Genomic DNA, 18,989 nt, shown 5'->3' with positions numbered 1-18,989 from the left:
TATTAAGTTTACTTGTTCCGGATCTGAGTTCAAGTCCTTGATATCCTTATTAATTTTCTGTCTCATTGAATCTAAGTCTCTATGTATCTCGGTGTTAGGATCGTTAGCTCTTGTTGTTGCATTGATCCTTTTACCACTATATCTTTTTTGCTTTAAAATCTATTTTATCAGATACGAGAATTGCAACTCCGGCTTTTTATTTATTTATTATTTATTTTTGCTCTCCATTTGGTTGGTAAATCTTTCTCCATCCCTTTGTTTTGAGTCTTTGTGTATCCTTGCATGTGAAACAGGTCTGGATATAACATGCTGTTGGGTTTTGGCTGTGTCTTCTGATTGGGGGATTTAGTCTATTTAAATTTAGGGTGACTGCCATTTGATGTTGACTGGCTGTTTTATCCATTCGTTGGTGTAAATTCTTCTTTATGTTGGTGCTCTTTACTTTTTGGTGTATTTTTAGAAAGGCTAATACTGGTTGTTTCTTTCCGTGTGTAATGCTTCTTTCAGAAGCTCTTGTAAAGCAGGCCTGGTGGTAATAAAATCTCTGAGTTCTTGCTGGTTCATAAAAGATTTTATTTTTCTTTCAGTTGTGAAGCTTAGTTTGGCTGGATATGAAATTCTGGGCTGAAAGTTCTGTTCTTTGAGGATGTTGAATATTGGCCCCCACTCTCTTCTGGCTTGTAGAGTTTCTGTTGAGAGATCTGCTGTAAGTCTGATAGGCTTGCCTTTGTGGGTAACCTGACCTCTCTCTCTGGCTGCCCTTAGTATTTTCTCCTTCGTTTCAACCCTGGTGAATCTAACGATTATGTGCCTTGGGGTTGCTCTTCTTGAGGAATATCTTTGTGGTGTTCTCTGTATTACCTGGGGTTGAATGTTGACCTGCTTTGCTAGTTTAGGAAAATTTTCCTGAATAATATCCTAAAGGGTATTTTCCAGCTTGGATTCATTCTCTCCTTCGCATTCAGGTACACCTATCAAACGTAAATTTGGTCTTTTCACATAGTCCCACATTTCTTGGAGACTTTGCTCATTCCTTTTTATCCTTTTTTCTCTAATCTTTTCTTCACGTTTTATTTCATTAAGTTGGACTTTGATCTCTGATATCCCTTCTTCTGCTTGAACAATTCGAGTGTTTAAACCTGTGCATACTTCTTGCAGTTCCTGTATTGTATTCTTCAGTTCCATTAATTCACTCATACTCCTCTCTAAGTTGTCTATTCTCAATAGGATTTCATCAAACCTTTTTTCAAAGTTCCTAGTTTCTTTACGTTGGGCTACAACATGTTCTTTTAACTCACCGAAGTTTGTTATTATCCATTCCTTGAAGAGTGATTCTGTCATTGGGATGCGCTCCTTCTCCGTCAAGCCTTGTTCCATTGTTGATGTGGAACTGTGATCATCTTTAGAGGGAGAGGCGTTCTGACTTTGAGTATTCTCAGCTTTTTTACGCTGGTTTCTTCCCGTCATTGTAAATTTATCCTCCTGTCCTCTTTGAATTTACCAACTTTCAGATTAGGTCTCTTGAGTGGGCGTCCATGTTGTTAGTTCCCAGGGCCAGAGCAGCAGCGTTATAACTGATGGTGCTTTTCTGCCCAGGATTCTCCTGTCTGGCTTCCTTCTTGTGTCCGTAGTAGGTGACTCTGCCTTCCCGGGGCTCCAAACCTCGGTCAGAAGGGGAACCGGTCCCGTTTACTCTGCGCCAAACGCTGCCGCGCCGAGGGGCCGTCACAGCCACTGCGCCAGGCTCTGGTGTTGTGCTGGGGGCCCTTGTGGGTCCTCCGAACCTGTTTACTCTGCTCCGAGAGCTGCCACGCTGAGGTGCTGGTGGAACCACTGCGCTGGTCACGAGAGTCGCGCTGGCCACCCATGTGTTTCCTCCACTGGGGATCTTCTGCTCCGTGAGCGACCAGAATTTGTCTGAAAGTGTGGTGTCCTCCAGTTCTCCGCTCCTTCCCTGAGAGCTGCAATCCTGGGATGTTAGCGATCAGCCATCTTGGATCCAGGTCCCCAACACCATTTATTAAACAGGGAATCCCCATTGCTTGTTTTTGTCAGGTTTATCAAAGATTGTATGGTTGTAGCTATGTTGTGTTGCCTCCGATGCCTCTGTTCTGTTCCATTGGTCTATATCTCTGTTTTGGTACCAGTACCATGCTGTTTTGATTACTGTAGCCTTGTAGTATAGTTTGAAATCCGGTAGTGTGATGCGCCCCACTGTGTTCTTTTTGCTTAGAATTGACTTGGCTATGCGGGCTCTCTTTTGGTTCCATATGAAGTTCATGGTGGTTTTTTCCAGTTCTGTGAAGAAAGTCAATGGTAGCTTGATGAGGATAGCATTGATTTTGTAAATTACTTTGGGCAGTATAGCCATTTTCACAATATTAATTCTTCCTAACCATGAACATGGAATGCTTCTCCATCTGTTTGTGCCCTCTCTTATTTCATTGAGCAGTGGTTTGTAGTTTTCCTTGAAAAGGTCACTTACATTCCTTGTCAGTTGTATTCCTAGATATTTTATTCTTTTTGTATCAATTGTGAATGGCAGTTCGTTCTTGATTTGGCTTTCTTTAAGTCTGTTATTGGTGTAGACAAATGCTTGTGATTTTTACACATTGATTTTATATCCTGAGACATTGCTGAAGTTGCTTATCAGTTTCAGGAGTTTTTGGGCTGAGGCGATGGGGTCTTCTAGGTATACTATCATGTCGTCTGCAAATAGAGACAATTTGGCTTCCACCTTTCCTATTTGAATACCATTTATTTCTTTTTCTTGCCTGATTGCTCTAGCTAGAACTTCCAGTACTATATTGAATAGGAGTGGTGAGAGAGGGCATCCTTGTCCAGTGCCAGATTTCAAAGGGAATGCTTCCAGTTTTTGCCCATTCAGTATGATATTGGCTGTTGGTTTGTCGTAAATAGCTTTTATTACTTTGAGATACGTTCCATCGATACCTAGTTTATTGAGGGTTTTTAGCATAAAGGGCTGTTGAATTTTGTCAAATGCCTTCTCTGCATCAATTGAGATAATCATGTGGTTTTTGTTTTTGGTTCTGTTTATGTGGTGAATTACATTTATAGACTTGTGTATGTTGAACCAGCCTTGCATCCCCAGGATGAATCCTACTTGATCATGATGGATAAGTTTTTTGATGTGCTGTTGCAATCAGTTTGCCAATATTTTATTGAAGATTTTTGCATCTATGTTCATCATGGATACTGGCTTGAAGTTTTCTTTTCTTGTTGGGTCTCTGCTGGGTTTTGGTAACAGGATGATGTTGGTCTCATAAAATGATTTGGGAAAGATTCCCTCTTTTTGGATTATTTGGAATAGTTTCAGAAGGAATGGTACCAGCTCCTCTTTGTGTGTCTGGTTGAATTCAGCTGTGAACCCATCTGGACCTGGGCTTGTTTTGTGTAGTAGGCTCTTAATTGCTGCCTCGACTTCAGACCTTGTTATTGTTCTATTCATAGTTTCGGCTTCCTCCTGGTTTAGGCTTGGGAGGACACAGGTGTCCAGGAATTTATCCATTTCTTCCAGGTTTACTAGTTTATGTGCATAGAGTTGTTTGTAATATTCTCTGATGATGGCTTGAATTTCTGTGGAATCTGTGGTGATTTCCCCTTTATCATTTTTTATTGCATCTATTTGGTTGTTCTCTCTTTTCTTTTTTATCAGTCTAGCTAGTGGTCTATTTTGTTGATCTTTTAAAAAAAAAAACCAGCTTTGGATTTATTGATTTATTGAAGGGTTTTTCGTGTCTCTATTTCCTTCAGTTCAGCTCTGATCTTAGTTATTTCTTGCCTTCTGCTAGGTTTTGAGTTTTTTTGATCTTGCTCCTCTAGCTCTTTCAATTTTGATGATAGGGTGTCAATTTTAGATCTCTCCTCTCTTCTCATATGGGCACTTATTGCTATATATTTTCCTCTAGAGACTGCTTTAAATGTGTCCCAGAGATTCTGGTATGTTGTGTCTTCATTCTCATTGGTTTCGAAGAACTTCTTTAGTTCTGCCTTCATTTCATTGTTTATCCAGTCAACATTCAAGAACCAGTTGTTCAATTTCCATGAAGCTGTGTGATTCTGAGTTAGTTTCTGAATTTTGAGTTCTAACTTGATTGCGCTATGGTTTGAGAGACTGTTTGTTATGATTTCAGTTGTTTTGCATTTGCTGAGGAGTGCTTTACTTCCAATTATGTGGTCCATTTTAGAGTAGGTGTGATGTGGTGCTGAGAAGAATGTATATTCTGTGGATTTGGGGTGGAGAGTTCTGTAAATGTCTATCAGCTTTGCTTGTTCTAGGTCTGAGTTCAAGCCCTGGATATCCTTGTTAATTTTCTGTGTGGTTGATCTGTCTAATATTAACAATGGAGTGTTACAGTCTCCCATTTTTATTGTGTGGGAGCCTAAGTCTCTTTGTAAGTCATTAACAACTTGCCTTATATATCTGGGTGCTCCTGTATTGGGTCTATGTATATTTAGGATCGTTAGCTCTTCTTGTTGTATTGATCCTTTTACCATTATGTAATGGCCTTCTTTGTCTCTTTTGATCTTTGTTGCTTTAAAGTCTATTTTATCAGAGATGAGAATTGCAACTCCTGCTTTTTTTTTTTTTTTTTTTTTTTTTTTGCTCTCCATTTGCTTGGTAAATCTTGCTCCATCCCTTTATTTTGAGCCTTTGTGTATCCTTGCATGTGGGATGGGTTTCCTGGATACAGCACACTGATGGGTTTTGGTTTTTTATCCAATTTGCCAGTCTGTGTCTTTTGATTGGTGCATTTAGCCCATTTACATTTAGGGTTAATATTGTTATGTGTGAATTTGATACTGCCATTTTGATGCTAGCTGGCTGTTTTGCCCATTAGTTGATGTATATTCTTCATTTTGTTGATGCTCTTTAGCATTTAGTGTGATTTTGGAATGGTTGGTACTGGTTGTTCCTTTCTATGTGTAGTGCCTCTTTCAGGAGCTCTTGTAAAGCAGACCTGGTGGTGACAAAATCTCTGAGTACTTGCTTGTTCACAAAGGATTTTATTTTTCCTTCACTTATGAAGCTCAGTTTGGCTGGATATGTAATTCTGGGTTGAAAGTTCTTTTCTTTAAGGATGTTGAATATTGGACCCCACTCTCTTCTGGCTTGTTGAGTTTCTGCCAAGAGATCTGCTGTGAGTCTGATGGGCTTCCCTTTGTGGGTGACCCTACCTTTCTCTCTGGCTGCCCTTAGTATTTTCTCCTTCATTTCAACCCTGGTGAATCTGACAGTTATGTGCCTTGGGGTTGCTCTTCTTGCGGAGTATCTTTGTGGTGTTCTCTGTATTTCCTGGATTTGAGTGTTGGCCTGCCTTGCTAGGTTGGGGAAATTTTCCTGGATAATATCCTGAAGAGTATTTTCCAGCTTGAATTCGTTCTCTTTGTCACCTTCTGGTACACCTATCAAATGTAGGTTAGGTCTCTTCACATAGTCCCACATTTCTTGGAGACTTTGTTCATTCCTTTTGGTGCTTTTTTTCTCTAATCTTGGTTTCTCATTTTATTTCATTGAGTTGATCTTCGACTTCTGGTATTCTTTCTTCTGCTTAGTCAATTTGGCTGTTGAATCTTGCGCATGCTTCGCAAAGTTCTCGTGTTGTGTTTTTCAGCTCCTTCAATTCATTCATATTCCTCTTTACGTCATCCATTCTTGTTATCATTTCCTCCAATCTTTTTTCAAATCTTTTTTCAAGGTTCCTAGTTTCTTTGCATTGATTTAGAACATGTTCTTTTAGCTCATAGAAGTTTCTCATTACCCACCTTCTGAAGTCTAATTCCATCATTTCATCACAGTCATTCTCCATCCAGCTTTGTTCCCTTGCTGGTGAGGAGTTTTGGTCCTTTGTAGGAGGCGAGGTGTTCTGGTTTCAGGTGTTTTCCTCCTTTTTGTGCTGGTTTCTTCCCATCTTTGTGGATTTATCCACCTGTCATCTAAGTAGTTGCTGACTTTTTGATTGGGTCTCTGAGTGGACGCCTAGATTGTTGATGATGAGGTATTTCTGTTACTTAGTTTTCCTTCTAACAGTCTAGCCCCTCTGCTGTATGACTGCTGAGGTCCACTCCAGGCCCTGCTTGCCTGGAGAACTCCTGTAGCAGCTGCGGAACAGTGAGGGATGCTACCAGTTTCTTCTTCTGCTATCTTTGTCACAGGATGATGCCTGCCAAATGTCAGTCTGATCAGTCCTTTCTGAGGTGACTCTTTGGATATACAGGGGTCAGGGAGCTGCTTGAGGAGACGGTCTGTACTTTATAGGAGCTTAAGTGCTGAGCTGTGAGCTCTGTTGTTCATTCAGGGCTGTTAGGCTGCTGTGTTTAAGTCTACTGCAGCAGAACTCATAAAACCCCTTTTTTTCCTCAGATGCTCTGTCTTGGGGAGTTGGGGCTTTCTTTATGAGTGTCTATTGCACTATCCTGCCCAGCTAGGAGGCAGTCTAGTCACTATTTGCCTGCTGAAGCTCCGCCCTGCTTGCATGGGTTTCGCCCTGTTGCTGCAGGCTCTGCTCTGCAGCCACGGTCTCCACCCTGTAGCCATGGTCTCCGCCCTGCTGCCACGGGCTCTGCCTTGAAGCGGAGTCTCTCTGTTATGGCGGGTTGCCTCGGCAATGGCAGGCTGCATCAGCAATGGGAGTGTACCCCAGTAGGAGCAGATTGCCTCGGTAATGGCGGACGCCCCTCCCCCACCGAGCTGCATCGTCCTGGGTTCAGCTGTGCCCACAGTGAAACTCTCCACCTGGAGCATTTCGAATCGCCGTTTTGTTGGTCCCTGTGGGGGTGAAACCCACCAAGCCTGCTCACCTGGCTCCCTGCCTCAGTGCGCCTTTTTTTTTTTTTAAGTTGAATGGTTGGCTCTCTCCCAGGTGTTTCAGTCACCTGCTGTTAGGGCACCAGGATCTGCGTGATTTCCTGTGCAGTGACCCACTGTGCTGGCTCAAATGCTGCTTCCCAGGAATCTCCTGGTCTGGCTCACTGTCCAAGTCCCGTTTAATCAGATGGATATGCTAATCTGCCCTCCCAAATCTCAGATTGCCAGTTTAACAAGGCACCTACACCAGTGTGTTTTGTGTGGAGTGTTGCAGAGTACCACTGCACTGCGGCGCCGGCCGAAGTGGCTGCACCAGCCTAAACAGCTGCGCTGGTATCCCATGTCTCTCCTACACCTGGGAATTTCCCCATTCTATGGGCAACAAAGATCCGTCTGGAAATGCGGCTTTGACTCACCCTCTGCATGTTCACTGAGAGCTGCAATCCTGAGTTGTTCTTACCGTGCCATCTTGAATCAACCTCACCTTTTATTTATTTATTTATTTTGAGACAGAGTCTTGCTCTCTCACCAGGCTGGAGTTCAGTGGAGTGATCTCAGCTCCTCGGCTCAATGCAATGTCTGCATCTTGGGATCAAGCAATTCTCCTGCCTCAGCCTCCCAAGTATCTGGGACTGCAGGCGTACACCACCAGGCCCAGCTAATTTTTTTGTATTTTAATAGAGATGGGGTTTCACCATGTTGGCCAGTATGGTCTCAATCTCCTGACCTCATGATCCACCTGCCTCAGCCTCCCAAAGTGCTGGGATTACAGGCATGAGCCACCACACCCAGCCAGTGACCTTATTTTCAGCCTTCCTGCCTCTTCTCATGACCCTTTCATGTTAAATAAATCCTTTTTTCTTCTGATGTACAGTTAGTCCTTCATGCAGAAAAAAAAATTACAGGAAACAAGAAAATATATACATAACACTGCTCACCATAGAGTGAGGCTGAATTATATCTGTTCTGCCAATTACCAGTTTTGTTGTATGAGTCAAATGAGATTTATTGTACAGAAGATCCCCTGGGAAGCTACCACTCCTCTAACCTTATTTAAGAATGGAAGAAATAAATCACTATCTAAACGAAATAGTGTTAGCTGGTCTGCCCGTCATGCTCACAATATATCACTGTCCTTCTTTTCTCTTAGCCTGTTCTGTATTGCATAGCCAAATTTTTTCTGCTACTTCAACTGAAACTGCAGGTTGAATTTCTAAATGCTCCTTCACCAGCTGAGAAAACTCAGAGCCAAAAAACCTGTTGTTGGTCAGTTGTTAAATTTTTCACTCAGTATATGTATGAAGGCTGGAGTGGTTTGTTGAGTTAGAGTGAGAGCAAATAGTGCCACCTGCTGGAATTACACTGGAAGGGGGGAGCGTGAATATGCCAAGAGCTCTCCATGGTTTTGTCCCATTCATTGCTTTAAGCCATTCAGATGAAGTCATGGGTCTGCTTTATTCAATAGTAATTTCTTCCACCTATATTCTCTTCTGATGTCAATATGCCACTTGTGTATTTCTCTTTGAGTATTTCTATTTTCTTCCTGTAATGATTCAGTATCTAAAATTACCATTAAGACTAGCTGTATTTCATTTTATTTCTCTTAGATTCTCTTGAAAAATTATAGAATGCTGCAATTTGAAAGAACCTTAGAGGAAATCTACTTCAGTAGTTTTAAACACATTTTGAACACAGAAACTTTTGGGACACCGTGGGTATAATCCTCACTTTAGACATCAAACTGAGGCCTGAAGAGTGAATGTAAAAAGACTGAACAGCCTAGGCTCTATATCAGTTAAGATGCTTTCAGCTATGATAAAAATGGCTTGAACAATAACGTAAAAGTATCTCATGTAAGAAATCCTAAGGTAGATGGCTTCAAATTAATTTAAAAGTTGAATAGACCAGGTGTAGGGGCTCATGTCTGTAATCCCAGCACATTGGGAGTCTGAGGTGGATGGATAGCTTGAGCCCACAAGTTCGAGAAGAGCCTCGGCAACATGTCAAAACCCCATCTCTACAAAAAAAAAAAAAAAAACACAAAAATTAGCTGGGCTTGGTGGTTTGCTCCTGTAGTCTCAGCTACCTGGGAGGCTGAGGTGGAGAATCATCTGAGCCCAGGAGGTCAAGGTTGCAGTCAGCTGTGATCACACTGCTGCACTCCAGCCTGGATGACAGAGCAAGACCCTGTCTCAAAAACTAAAACTAAAAATTTTTTTAAGTTGAACAATGTCAGCAATGACCCAGGCTCATCCCCTGTTCTCTCTGTCCTCTGTATCTCTGATACTTGTGAGACAGCTCCAGCAACATTAAGAACCACAACTTCCCACCTAATATTAAGGGGAAGAAAAGGGACTGCCTTTTCCTTACCAAAAGACTCCACTTATGTCCCATTGGCTAGAAGGGAATGATGTGTCCCACTCGAAGTGGGTGGCTGGCAAGGAGCCTGGAATTGCCATCTTTCCCTCTGTTAAACCCAGATCCACCCTGTGGGCCTGGGGTAGGGCTGTCCTTACACAAAGCACAAGACTGAAAACAGGGAGATTCCAGGGTAAAATCAGGTTGGCTCACAAAGGAAAAAGGGAGAGTGACTAATTATTGGGAGGAAAATCTCCAAGTGTCTCTCCCACTTTTGCCTGTCTTCTGAGTAAGAAGCATTGACAGCTTTGCTCATACCTTCCTTAAACGTGTATATAGCTAACAACCTTGGAAAATATAGATAGCATCTTCCTCTGGGACAGAGAGTAAATTTATTTCATGGCCAGAGTAATAAATATGTTTCTCTCTGGGGAAGAAATTGAGCAAGTTTTCTAGTAGCTATTTTAAAAGATTGGGGTTTCCTAAGTCCAGGGTCCCTCAGATGTGAAGCAAAGTTATTGCATGTACAGCATCCATCTGGGATGCCCTGCATTCCCCCGCAAGGAAAAGCAATGAGAACAGGAAGCTCAGGCTACCTGCTGTGTTGTGAGTAAAGAAGTCCTTTGTCTCTGACCCAGGAGTTTCATGTCTTCTGCCGGCATCACTGAACTATGGCCATGTTAAACTAGGGTTCTGCCAGCATCATCAAACCATGGCTAACTTGTTAGCCTGCAAGTGGGGTAAAGTCCTTTCCCAGTTCTTGACACTCATGGCAAGGCAACCATTCATGTTTGGCACACTGTTCTTTCCAATGAGCCAGGCTATATGCATCCAATTCTCAAATAGTTATTTCTGGAAATCAGAATTTGTTCGGCATATAAGAAATTCCTTTTCCACAGGCAGAAATAGGGCAACACTTCAGTCTCCAACTGGAGACACACATTTAGCGAGGGTGGTGTCATTGGATTGAGTGTCTTTTATGCTGTCTCCCTTTTACTCGTTCACTGACTCTCTCTATAATTATCTCTTTTAAAATGTCAGTTGCTCTCACCCAGAAGACCAAGAGCAATCAGCCACAAACGGAACTTAGACTCTTTTAAAACACACTGGCTGTCTGACTGGGGGATGGGATTTCTCAAAGGCTTCCCACAGCAATGTCAAGGAAGCTGACATTGAGTGGCTGAGAAAAAGGGGGCCTTTTTGTGGCTCTCACACTGGGTCTTAGAGACCCTTCCTGAGGAAGCAACAGAAGGGGTGTGGAAGGTGTTAACTTCGTAAATATTTCTCCAGCAGAGCCTGAATGGAGGCTCTTGAGGAAGTAAGTTTCTCTTGGGGCCTTTGGCCTTGCGTCCTTCTCACTGCGTCCTGTGAGGGTGAGAGGCTCTGAGCTACGGCATGGTCCCGGCAACTTTCTTCCCTTCTCTACAATAAAGTATTGATGTTAAGATGATGGTGAAGAAATAGGGGATCTATTGGGATAAGCAAAGAGAAAAGTGTGGATATTTTCTAGCAACTGCTTGCACTCAGAGTTTCTCCAAGTAGTGACAATTTGATGACCTGGACATGAATTCATCATAGCAATAGGAGAATAGCAGAGGAAGTTAGAGCAGCATTTATCCCTAGGAGTCAAACCTTAGGGTTAAACTCAATTTATCCCTAAATTCTATTTCCTTGATGGCAGTTGATGCCTTTAAAATGAAACCATTTTCCTACTTAGCCAAGGAACCCTCATTCTCTTGCTGTTCTAGCAACTTACATTTTAAAAATCCTTCTGCTAAATACAGTGCTATGAGAACAGAATAGATTTAATCTGAAACCAAGGCTACTTTTCCCTCATCTGCTGCATCGGAACTACAGAGAAGGATCACACAGCTTGTGGGTCATATTATCGTCTTCCTGCATTCTGATCATGTTTCCATGGAAGCCTTGATGGAGGTCACTGGTCTGCAAGTTAAATCCATTCCCAATGACCCCTGGAGGCAGGGGCTTCTCATTTAGATGAGATATTTTACTCAAGTGCATGTCGAATCACCACAGGTGTCAAAATGAAAGTTCTCTCGCTAATAACATGAAGGATCAAATTTCCTTGGTACAATCAGGTTGATTAAATTGAGCTCTGTGTTTAAGGTCCCTATAGCTCAATAAAGTTAATGCAGCTTTCCAAGGGGCCCAACACGGAGGCAGGGAGCAGTCTAGGTCCTGAGAGAATCTGGCCCACTGTGGTTTTTAAATTAGAAGTTTGATTGCTTGTGACACTGTCTCAAACTGGTACCAGCCAAAAGAAGCTGAATTTTCCATTAGCCCAGGAAAAAATGACAGATATTTAATTAAACTGCTTAGAGATTAGGTAGAAGGCTTATTGATGGATAGAGGGGCTGAGTATCTTTATAAGCAAAGTTAGGAAATTCACTGCTGTGCCACATCTTTAATGTTAAAAATAATTCACCCAGCTTAAGGGAGCTGAAGATGTGTATCCTGCTTCAGCATGAAGCTGCCTCTGCTGTCAATCACAAGAAAAAATATACATTTTAAAAGCTTGTTTATAAACTACTAGGTGGTCACTGAGGAACTTGACATAAAACGTAAAATGTGAAATAAGAAAGTTACTTATAGCTAAACTTAATAAAGTAATCAATCCATCTGCCAATTGTTGAGAGGTGACTTACTGCAGGAAAGGTTGATTTGGAGGTGATCTCTTAGAAAAAAAGAATAATTTCTGGTCAGTGCTAGAGGGTAGGTTACCAGAAGGAGCCCACATCCCAGATGGGGAATAACCAAGGTTTGCAACAGATGATGTACAACAATTTCTGATTATTCTTCCGAACTATTGTGTTACTTTTTGGGTAGCCACAGGTGGTTGAAAAATGTAGGTCACCTTCATTGCATCAACAATTTCAGTAGAGTATAAAGATCAATAAAATACAGTTTCACAAAGTCCCCTAAAGCAGTGGCTATGTATTAACATTTCCTGGGGAGTTTAAAAAAAATACTAATGCCAACTCTGGGCTAACTGAGTCAAAATCTCTAGACACATTTCAGGAGATCTCCAGGTGACTATGAATCACTTCCCAAGGAGCTACTGAAAAGGTAAATTGTATGTGGAATTAAAAGATCTCAAGCTCTGAAATCTGGCAAACCTTGGTTCAGTTCCTGACTCCGCTAACTTACCTAATCTAAGACACTCAACATATGCTAACTTCTCCAGACTTCAGTTTCCTTATCTGGAGGAGGTCAGTGATGGTCACATCTTGGAAGGTTTCTAAGGGAATAAATGCATACCTGGCACATAGGCCCCAATACACATGTATTTTCCTCCCCTTGGTTATTAATGGTTAATGATTGACGTTTATCCTTCCTCCACTGATTTTGCCATCGACCTTTGTAGGAAGTAACAGGCTCAGATGAGTTTTTCTCTTCCTGCTTAGGTTGTCTTCTAGAATTTACTGCTATTTGGTCTATGGGAGAAAAATACTCATGTCTTTCATGCTTTCTGCTCCTCCAGCTGCCACAGAAGTGTCCTTTTCATTTGATGTGGGAAATGGGCCAGTAGAGATTGTAGTGAGGTCACCGACACCTCTCAACGATGACCAGTGGCACCGGGTCACTGCAGAGAGGAACGTCAAGCAGGCCAGCCTGCAGGTGGACCGGCTGCCCCAGCAGATCCGCAAGGCCCCAACAGAAGGCCATACCCGCCTGGAACTCTACAGCCAGCTATTTGTTGGTAAGTACTGGAAAGGAACCATGACTTCCCTCTGTTGATTTTTAAGAGCCTACACAGTGCAAAAAAATAAAAATCAGCCTATGCAAAGTTTTGATAGCGATCCCTCCAAAAGTATGTTGGCCTCTTGTAGTCTCCTTTATGACAAAATGGTACAAGGAAGAAGGTTCAGGAGACCTGGATCTCATTCCACTTCCCCTCCTGGGAGCTCACTGTCCTCGGCTATAAAATCAGAGTGCAGGCTGAAATACGTCTCAGGTCTCTCTGATATCTGCAATTTTAGGTTTATGGTTTTAGAAGTATGTAAAGGTATTTGATCATTTAGGGCACTTGTAACTGTGAGGAAGAAAGAAAGGAGGGAGGGAGGGAATGGGCCAAGCAGATTTTTTTTGAAATGATACATTTGAAGCCATTCCTTTCTTGCCTATTCTCAAGGTTCTAGGCAGGGAAAGATTTAGACTTTTCCTGACACAGGAAAAAAGGTCAGTACAAAGAAGAAATTTCAACAGAGGAAAAAGTGAAACTACCTATGCAAAAGGTGGATCCAGCCACCCAGTCTAATCTTTTTCACCAATCTTTTTGCTGTTGACATATTTCAGATGAACCTAAAATAACTTCAAATTCATACCCGTTTCCCATGGCTAGCTGAATTTTAAATTTTGTTTTCGAGAATATTCATAGGTTAGGAAATTAGCAACTTTTCCTCTGCTGAATGAAAAAAAAAAAAAAAGAAGTGAGTTTAAAGGACTTTGTGGGTATATCATCTTAGACCCCTCTGTAGGCTTCTGGAAATAATTGATCAGTGCAGTCAACTGTGGAAGCCTCCGACGAAGCAAGACAAGAGTGTGACCTGGTGGCCGTTCCTATTCATAACGTCTGCTGCTTGGGCTCCACCCTCCGTTAGAGCCTCACTGAGAGCCAGTTAATTTTAACAAGCGGCAGAGTCTCCACAGTGTCTTTCGCAGTTGTGTTGGGATGCTCGAAGAGCAGTGGAATGTCATTAAAGGGAAGGTAAAATTAGATCTCCCTTCATTTTGCGTGATGTCAGCAAACCACATAGCGAAGGTGTGAGTCAATGAGCTTTGAAAGTGAGAATGACTTTCAACAACCACATCAGCTGGGGCTATGAAAGAGTCATGGATTTAGAAATAAAGTATTTCCTAATTATGACTGGAAAGCTACCCTTTCCAAATCCTTCCCTCAAGTTATAGATCACAAAATTACACGTTATTTTTTAATTAGCTAAATAGTAGGTCCATTGATCCCCGCTGAACACAGTAAACAAATTTCACTTCATCAGCATCTGTTGCCCAGATTACCTAGGACAAGATTCTTCCTACATACTGTTAATTCCAAATATACTGGGTAACTTCTATTTGGTTTTCATCATAACAAGTGACCCTACTTGACTCAGTTCCTTGTTTTTTTCACCTTGCCCCTGGGTATAGAAGTTCAACTTTAGTTTTATCCCTTTCTGTTGGGTAACTGTGACTGCATGCAGGAATTCTGAAGATGTGGTAAGGTTGTAAAATGAAGAGATGGAAGAGTATTTATTATGACCTTGGAAGGAACATCAATTCACTTAAAGAAAGTGACCCAAGAATAACTTATAAAAAAATGAGCAGGGATATGAGAACAGAGTTCTACAGAACCATGAAATTTAATATCCCAGGAAAAGAATATCCCAGGAAGAATGAAGAAGAATAGAAAGAATGCGGGAAGGAAAATTAGGAAAGGGTAACATCACGGGAGGGGAGGATTTTATTTAAAAGGTAATGGCAAATAATATCAAGCCATTGATATGATTTTACTCAATAATAAGGCTGTAAAATAAGGCTGGAATTGTGTGTGCGTGTGTGTTTGTGTGTGTGTGTGTGTGTGTGTGTGTGTTGAGATGGAATCTCACTCTGTGGCCCAGGCTGGAGTGCAATGGCATGATCTCAACTCATGACTCACTGCAACCTCTACCTCCCGGGTTCAGGTGATTCTCCTGAGCAGCTAGGATTACAGGTGCCCGCCACCACACCCAGCTAATTTTTGTCTTTTTAGTACAGAAGGGCTTTCACCATGTTGACCAGGCTGATCTTAAACTCCTGATCTCAGGTGATCTGCTTTCCTTGGCCTTCCAAAGTGCTGGAATTACAGGTGTGAGCCACTGTGCCCAGCCTGTGTTTTCTAAATTTAGTAATTGTAAAACCATTAGTGATCACAGAAAGGGAAATTTCAGAGCAGTAAGCTGATGGGCTTAGTCAGCAATTTCTGACTAGAAAATAGTACGTCTCTAGTTCCAGTTTCTAATTCTCTGTCTCTTTAAAGGGTGGGGGGCATAAGGTATATCTCCCAGATATGAGCTATTTGGACCAATTTGTGAAATATTGTTCAGTAATAGAAGTCTACCCCAGGGGCAGTGAGAGGGGTTGTTACAAAATTAAAAAAAAAAAAAAAAAAAAAAAAAAAAAAAAAAACAGAGTCCAAGCATGGTGGCTCACTCCTGTAATCCCAGAACTTTGGGAGATGGGCGGATCACAAGGTCAGGAGTTCAAGACCAGCTTAGCCAACATGTTGAAACCCCGTCTCTGGACGTGGTGGTGCATGCCTGTAATCTCAGCTACTCAGGAGGCTGAGGCAGGAGAATTACTTGAACACAGGAGGTGGGACAGTGAGCCAAGATCACGTCATTGCACTCCAGCCTGGGGAACAGAGCAAGACTCTGCCTCAGAAAAAAAAATTAAAACTAACACATAGTTTAACAGCTATGAATTTCTAGAGCCACTAATCCCTAAATTATTCAGTAAGAATTTAGGCTCTTGGGTGTTAGTCTCAGTTCACCTCTAATATAAAAGCTTTTTCTTGACCAAGTATCACCATTTTCCCTCTGTGAGTATCTTTTATTTGTATGTATTTTTTTAAGATAGAGTCTTGTTCTGTTGCCCAGGCTGGAGTACGGTGGCGTGATTGTGGCTTACTGCAGCCTCAACCTCCCAGGCTCAAGGGATCCTCCCACCTCAGCCCCCAGGTAGCTGGGACTATAGGGTCATGTCACTATGCCTGGCTAATTATTATTTGTTTATTTTTATTTTTTGTGGAGTTGAGGTCTCCCTATGTGGCCCAGACTGATCTCGAACTCCTGGGCTCAAGTGATGCTCCCACTTCAGCCTCCCAAAGTGCTGGGATTATAGGCGCGAGCCACCATTGCCTGGCCTCTTCCAGTATTAGACATTTTTGATCATGTGCTTAGGAATGCGTGAACAGGACCAGGGCTGTCAAGAGGTCAGCCTTCCCACAGTGGTGTGTGGTTAATAATATGGTCTTTGACTACCACCTCTGTGTCTTGCCAACTCAGAAACAACTGACATATTGCTTAATATTTCTGTGCTAAATAGGAACACTGCTCCTACCACAGAGTATTAAATGAGATATTCCATGCTAAGCACTCAAGAGAGTACCTGGCCCAGGGTCCGTAATTCTAATCTCATCGTCTTTCATTGGTTTTACAAAGGTGGTTTCAGTCTTCTAACAGGGAGGGGACCAGTTTTTGGGAGGGGCCATTATCATCCTTGCTTTCAAGCTCAACTCTAAACCAAATACCTCCCGTGGTTCGTTCAGCCTGACTCGTGCCCCGGAATGAGCAAGGACAGCCAGGCCGTAAGGCTAGAAGCAGGATGGAGTGAGCCATGCTGGACTTCTCTTGCTGTCATAATCTTTGCAAAGGCGATGTCATTAGCAAGGCTGGGCTCACATGTGCTTTTGCGAAGTAACGGAAAAAAACAGAGAAGACACAGTTCTCCTCACTGTACATCTGAAAATAATTAGAAGCTGTCATCCCAAAAGGGTTAACACAGGTCTTTTGGAAGTTATAAGACTCTAAAGATGATTCTGGTTTAATCAAAAAGTAACAAATACATTTAAAAATTAAGAGACACAGAAAAAAGCACTTGCTGGTATTTGTCTGAAAGTGCAGGAAACTTTTCCCCTTCTTGGATCTAAAATGAGTGGCTAGCATATGACGAGCTCCCTGGATGGCCCAGCAGAAGCACTGAAGCCACATGGTGACCCGAAGCCTCAGCCAGTCCAGGTGCTGACCTGAGCTGTCTGTGGGCCAGATTTTTCTTAGGAGGTGGTGAAAGCAAACAAGCTCGTGGTCATTGTCTACGCATGAATGACACCAGACTGGATTGAGCAAAGCCCTCTTTGGCAGAGACATACAGGAATTTGGAGTCCTGACAGCTGTTAACGGTGGCAGGACTGGGAGGAAACAAGGTATCTGCTGGGCCCCCAGCCTGGGAGCCTGGCTACCAGCCCAGGGCATGGCCAGGAGCTGGCAAGAGACCATCGCAGCAGGGAGCCAAGCAGCCTGTTCAGGTCAGGGGGCTAGGATAGGGTTAGCATGCAGCAAGTGAGATGCTAGACAGACCATGCCATTGCTCTTGGCAGTCATTGAGGGAGGAGATCAAAATTAGAAGGCTGCTTCAGACAGCTTCAGGAAGAAGTCAAGCTCCTAAGTGGCTCCTTGAGAGAGGTTAGGTCATCTTAAGTCATGACAAAGGTCCACGTGCAACTCACTTGGCTCTGGCCTCTTTTGAAATCTCTCCAGAGGCTAAAGGGAACTATCTTTTGTGCAAGCTGTGGACACAAAGGAGTTGAAAAATCACTCTCTATGCTTCAAGTTATTTTGCGTTGGTCAGAAAGCCCAACTGAGACTCCATGGAAGATGTGCTGTCTTTAGGAGAACTCAGAGACTCCCTGAGAGCAGAGAAGCCCGCAGCCTCCTCTTCCTCTGACAGCTGGTCTGTCGGGAGACTTCTTTCCTGGGTGGCAACCTGAGTTTATGGAGGAGTTGAGGTTTATTAAATGGATGTATAAGCAACTAGGGACTGAAATGTTGCAACCATTCTGAGTCCAGCCTTCCCCAACTCTAAAATATAGTTTGTTTGGTCAGCTGCTCCTCAGACTTTTTGTATTCCAAAATCACAAATGGATCATTGCAGTGCCATCTGAAATGCAATGTTGTTGAGAGAGCAAAGAGAATATCAGCATTTGTGTGTAAAGGAGAAAAAAGGAATTCTAATCATGAAATGCACCCAAATCTATGTATGAATAAAATGGTTATTTCTCGTATCTCAAAAATTGGTAATAAAAAATGTATAACTCAGGCCAGGCACGGTGGCTCATGCTTGTAATCCCTGCACTTTGGGAGGCTGAGATGGGCAGATCACCTGCGGTCAGGAGTTCAAGACCAGTCTGGTCAACACGGTGAAACCCTGTCTTCACTAAAAATACAAAAATTAACCAGACATGGTGGCAGGCACCTGTAATTCCAGCTACTCAGGAAGCTGAGGCAGAAGAATCACTTGAACCTAGGAGGCAGAAGTCGCAGTGAGCCAAGATCACACTGCTGCACTCCAGCCTGGGTGATAGAGGGAGATCCCATCTCACAACTCAAGTTACAGGAATTATAACCTAGAGAATGTGTGCCTGCCCCTGTTTCCTGCAAACCTGCCTCAAGAGCAACCACGTGAATGCTGACTGAGACATCCTGGTGAACCTCAAGGCCAAATGTTTCACATGATTCCCCTCAGTTAATCCACACGAGTCTATAACGTGGACAACATTGCTGCTTTTTGTTTTATTTTCACATAAACGATTAGTTGACTCACCCAAGGTCGTGCACTTAGGAAGAGACAGAGATGGGATTTGGTCGTAAACAGTCTGATTCCAAAGACTCCGTGCTTAATCATTCCTCTTGACAAAGCAAAAATTGCACCGGACAAAGCTGAACAGGCAAGGAAGATCTTCATTCAGGGCTATTGCTTCATTCTGGTAGCGAAACCAGAATGCAGTTGAGCTCGACTCCACTTCAGCTAAGGGCAGGAGATTTTTTTCTTTATTTTGATTTTTTGTTGTTTATTTCACTAAAATACAATTGGGAAGTTTTTGAGAGCTGAGATGGGAGGGATTGTAGGGTGTCTGTGTTTGCTAATTGGCTCTACCCAACGGAAAAGTAAACTTTCTCACGAGATCTCACAGATCTTCACGAGAAGAGGTAATTTTCCAGCTTGGAGCCAGACATCCTGTGAAGTTAGG

The 18,989-nt window shown here is 42.6% G+C and overlaps 1 protein-coding gene across 1 annotated transcript in view; it reads left to right on the top strand.

The window, feature by feature from the left end:
* Positions 1 to 18,989, top strand: part of CNTNAP2 (contactin associated protein 2) — a 2,303,447-nt gene that overhangs the window by 2,003,729 nt on the left and 280,729 nt on the right. The window contains exon 18 of the mRNA XM_078343568.1: positions 12,690 to 12,908. Coding sequence (XP_078199694.1) covers positions 12,690 to 12,908 — 219 coding nt within the window. The remainder of the gene's footprint in view (positions 1 to 12,689; positions 12,909 to 18,989) is intronic.

The sequence above is a fragment of the Callithrix jacchus genome, chromosome 11, assembly GCF_049354715.1.
Source record: "Callithrix jacchus isolate 240 chromosome 11, calJac240_pri, whole genome shotgun sequence".
In the NCBI taxonomy this organism is placed as follows: domain Eukaryota; kingdom Metazoa; phylum Chordata; class Mammalia; order Primates; family Cebidae; genus Callithrix; species Callithrix jacchus.
The sequence above is the reverse complement of the archived record's forward strand: the minus strand, read 5'-3'. Positions and strand labels throughout refer to the sequence as shown.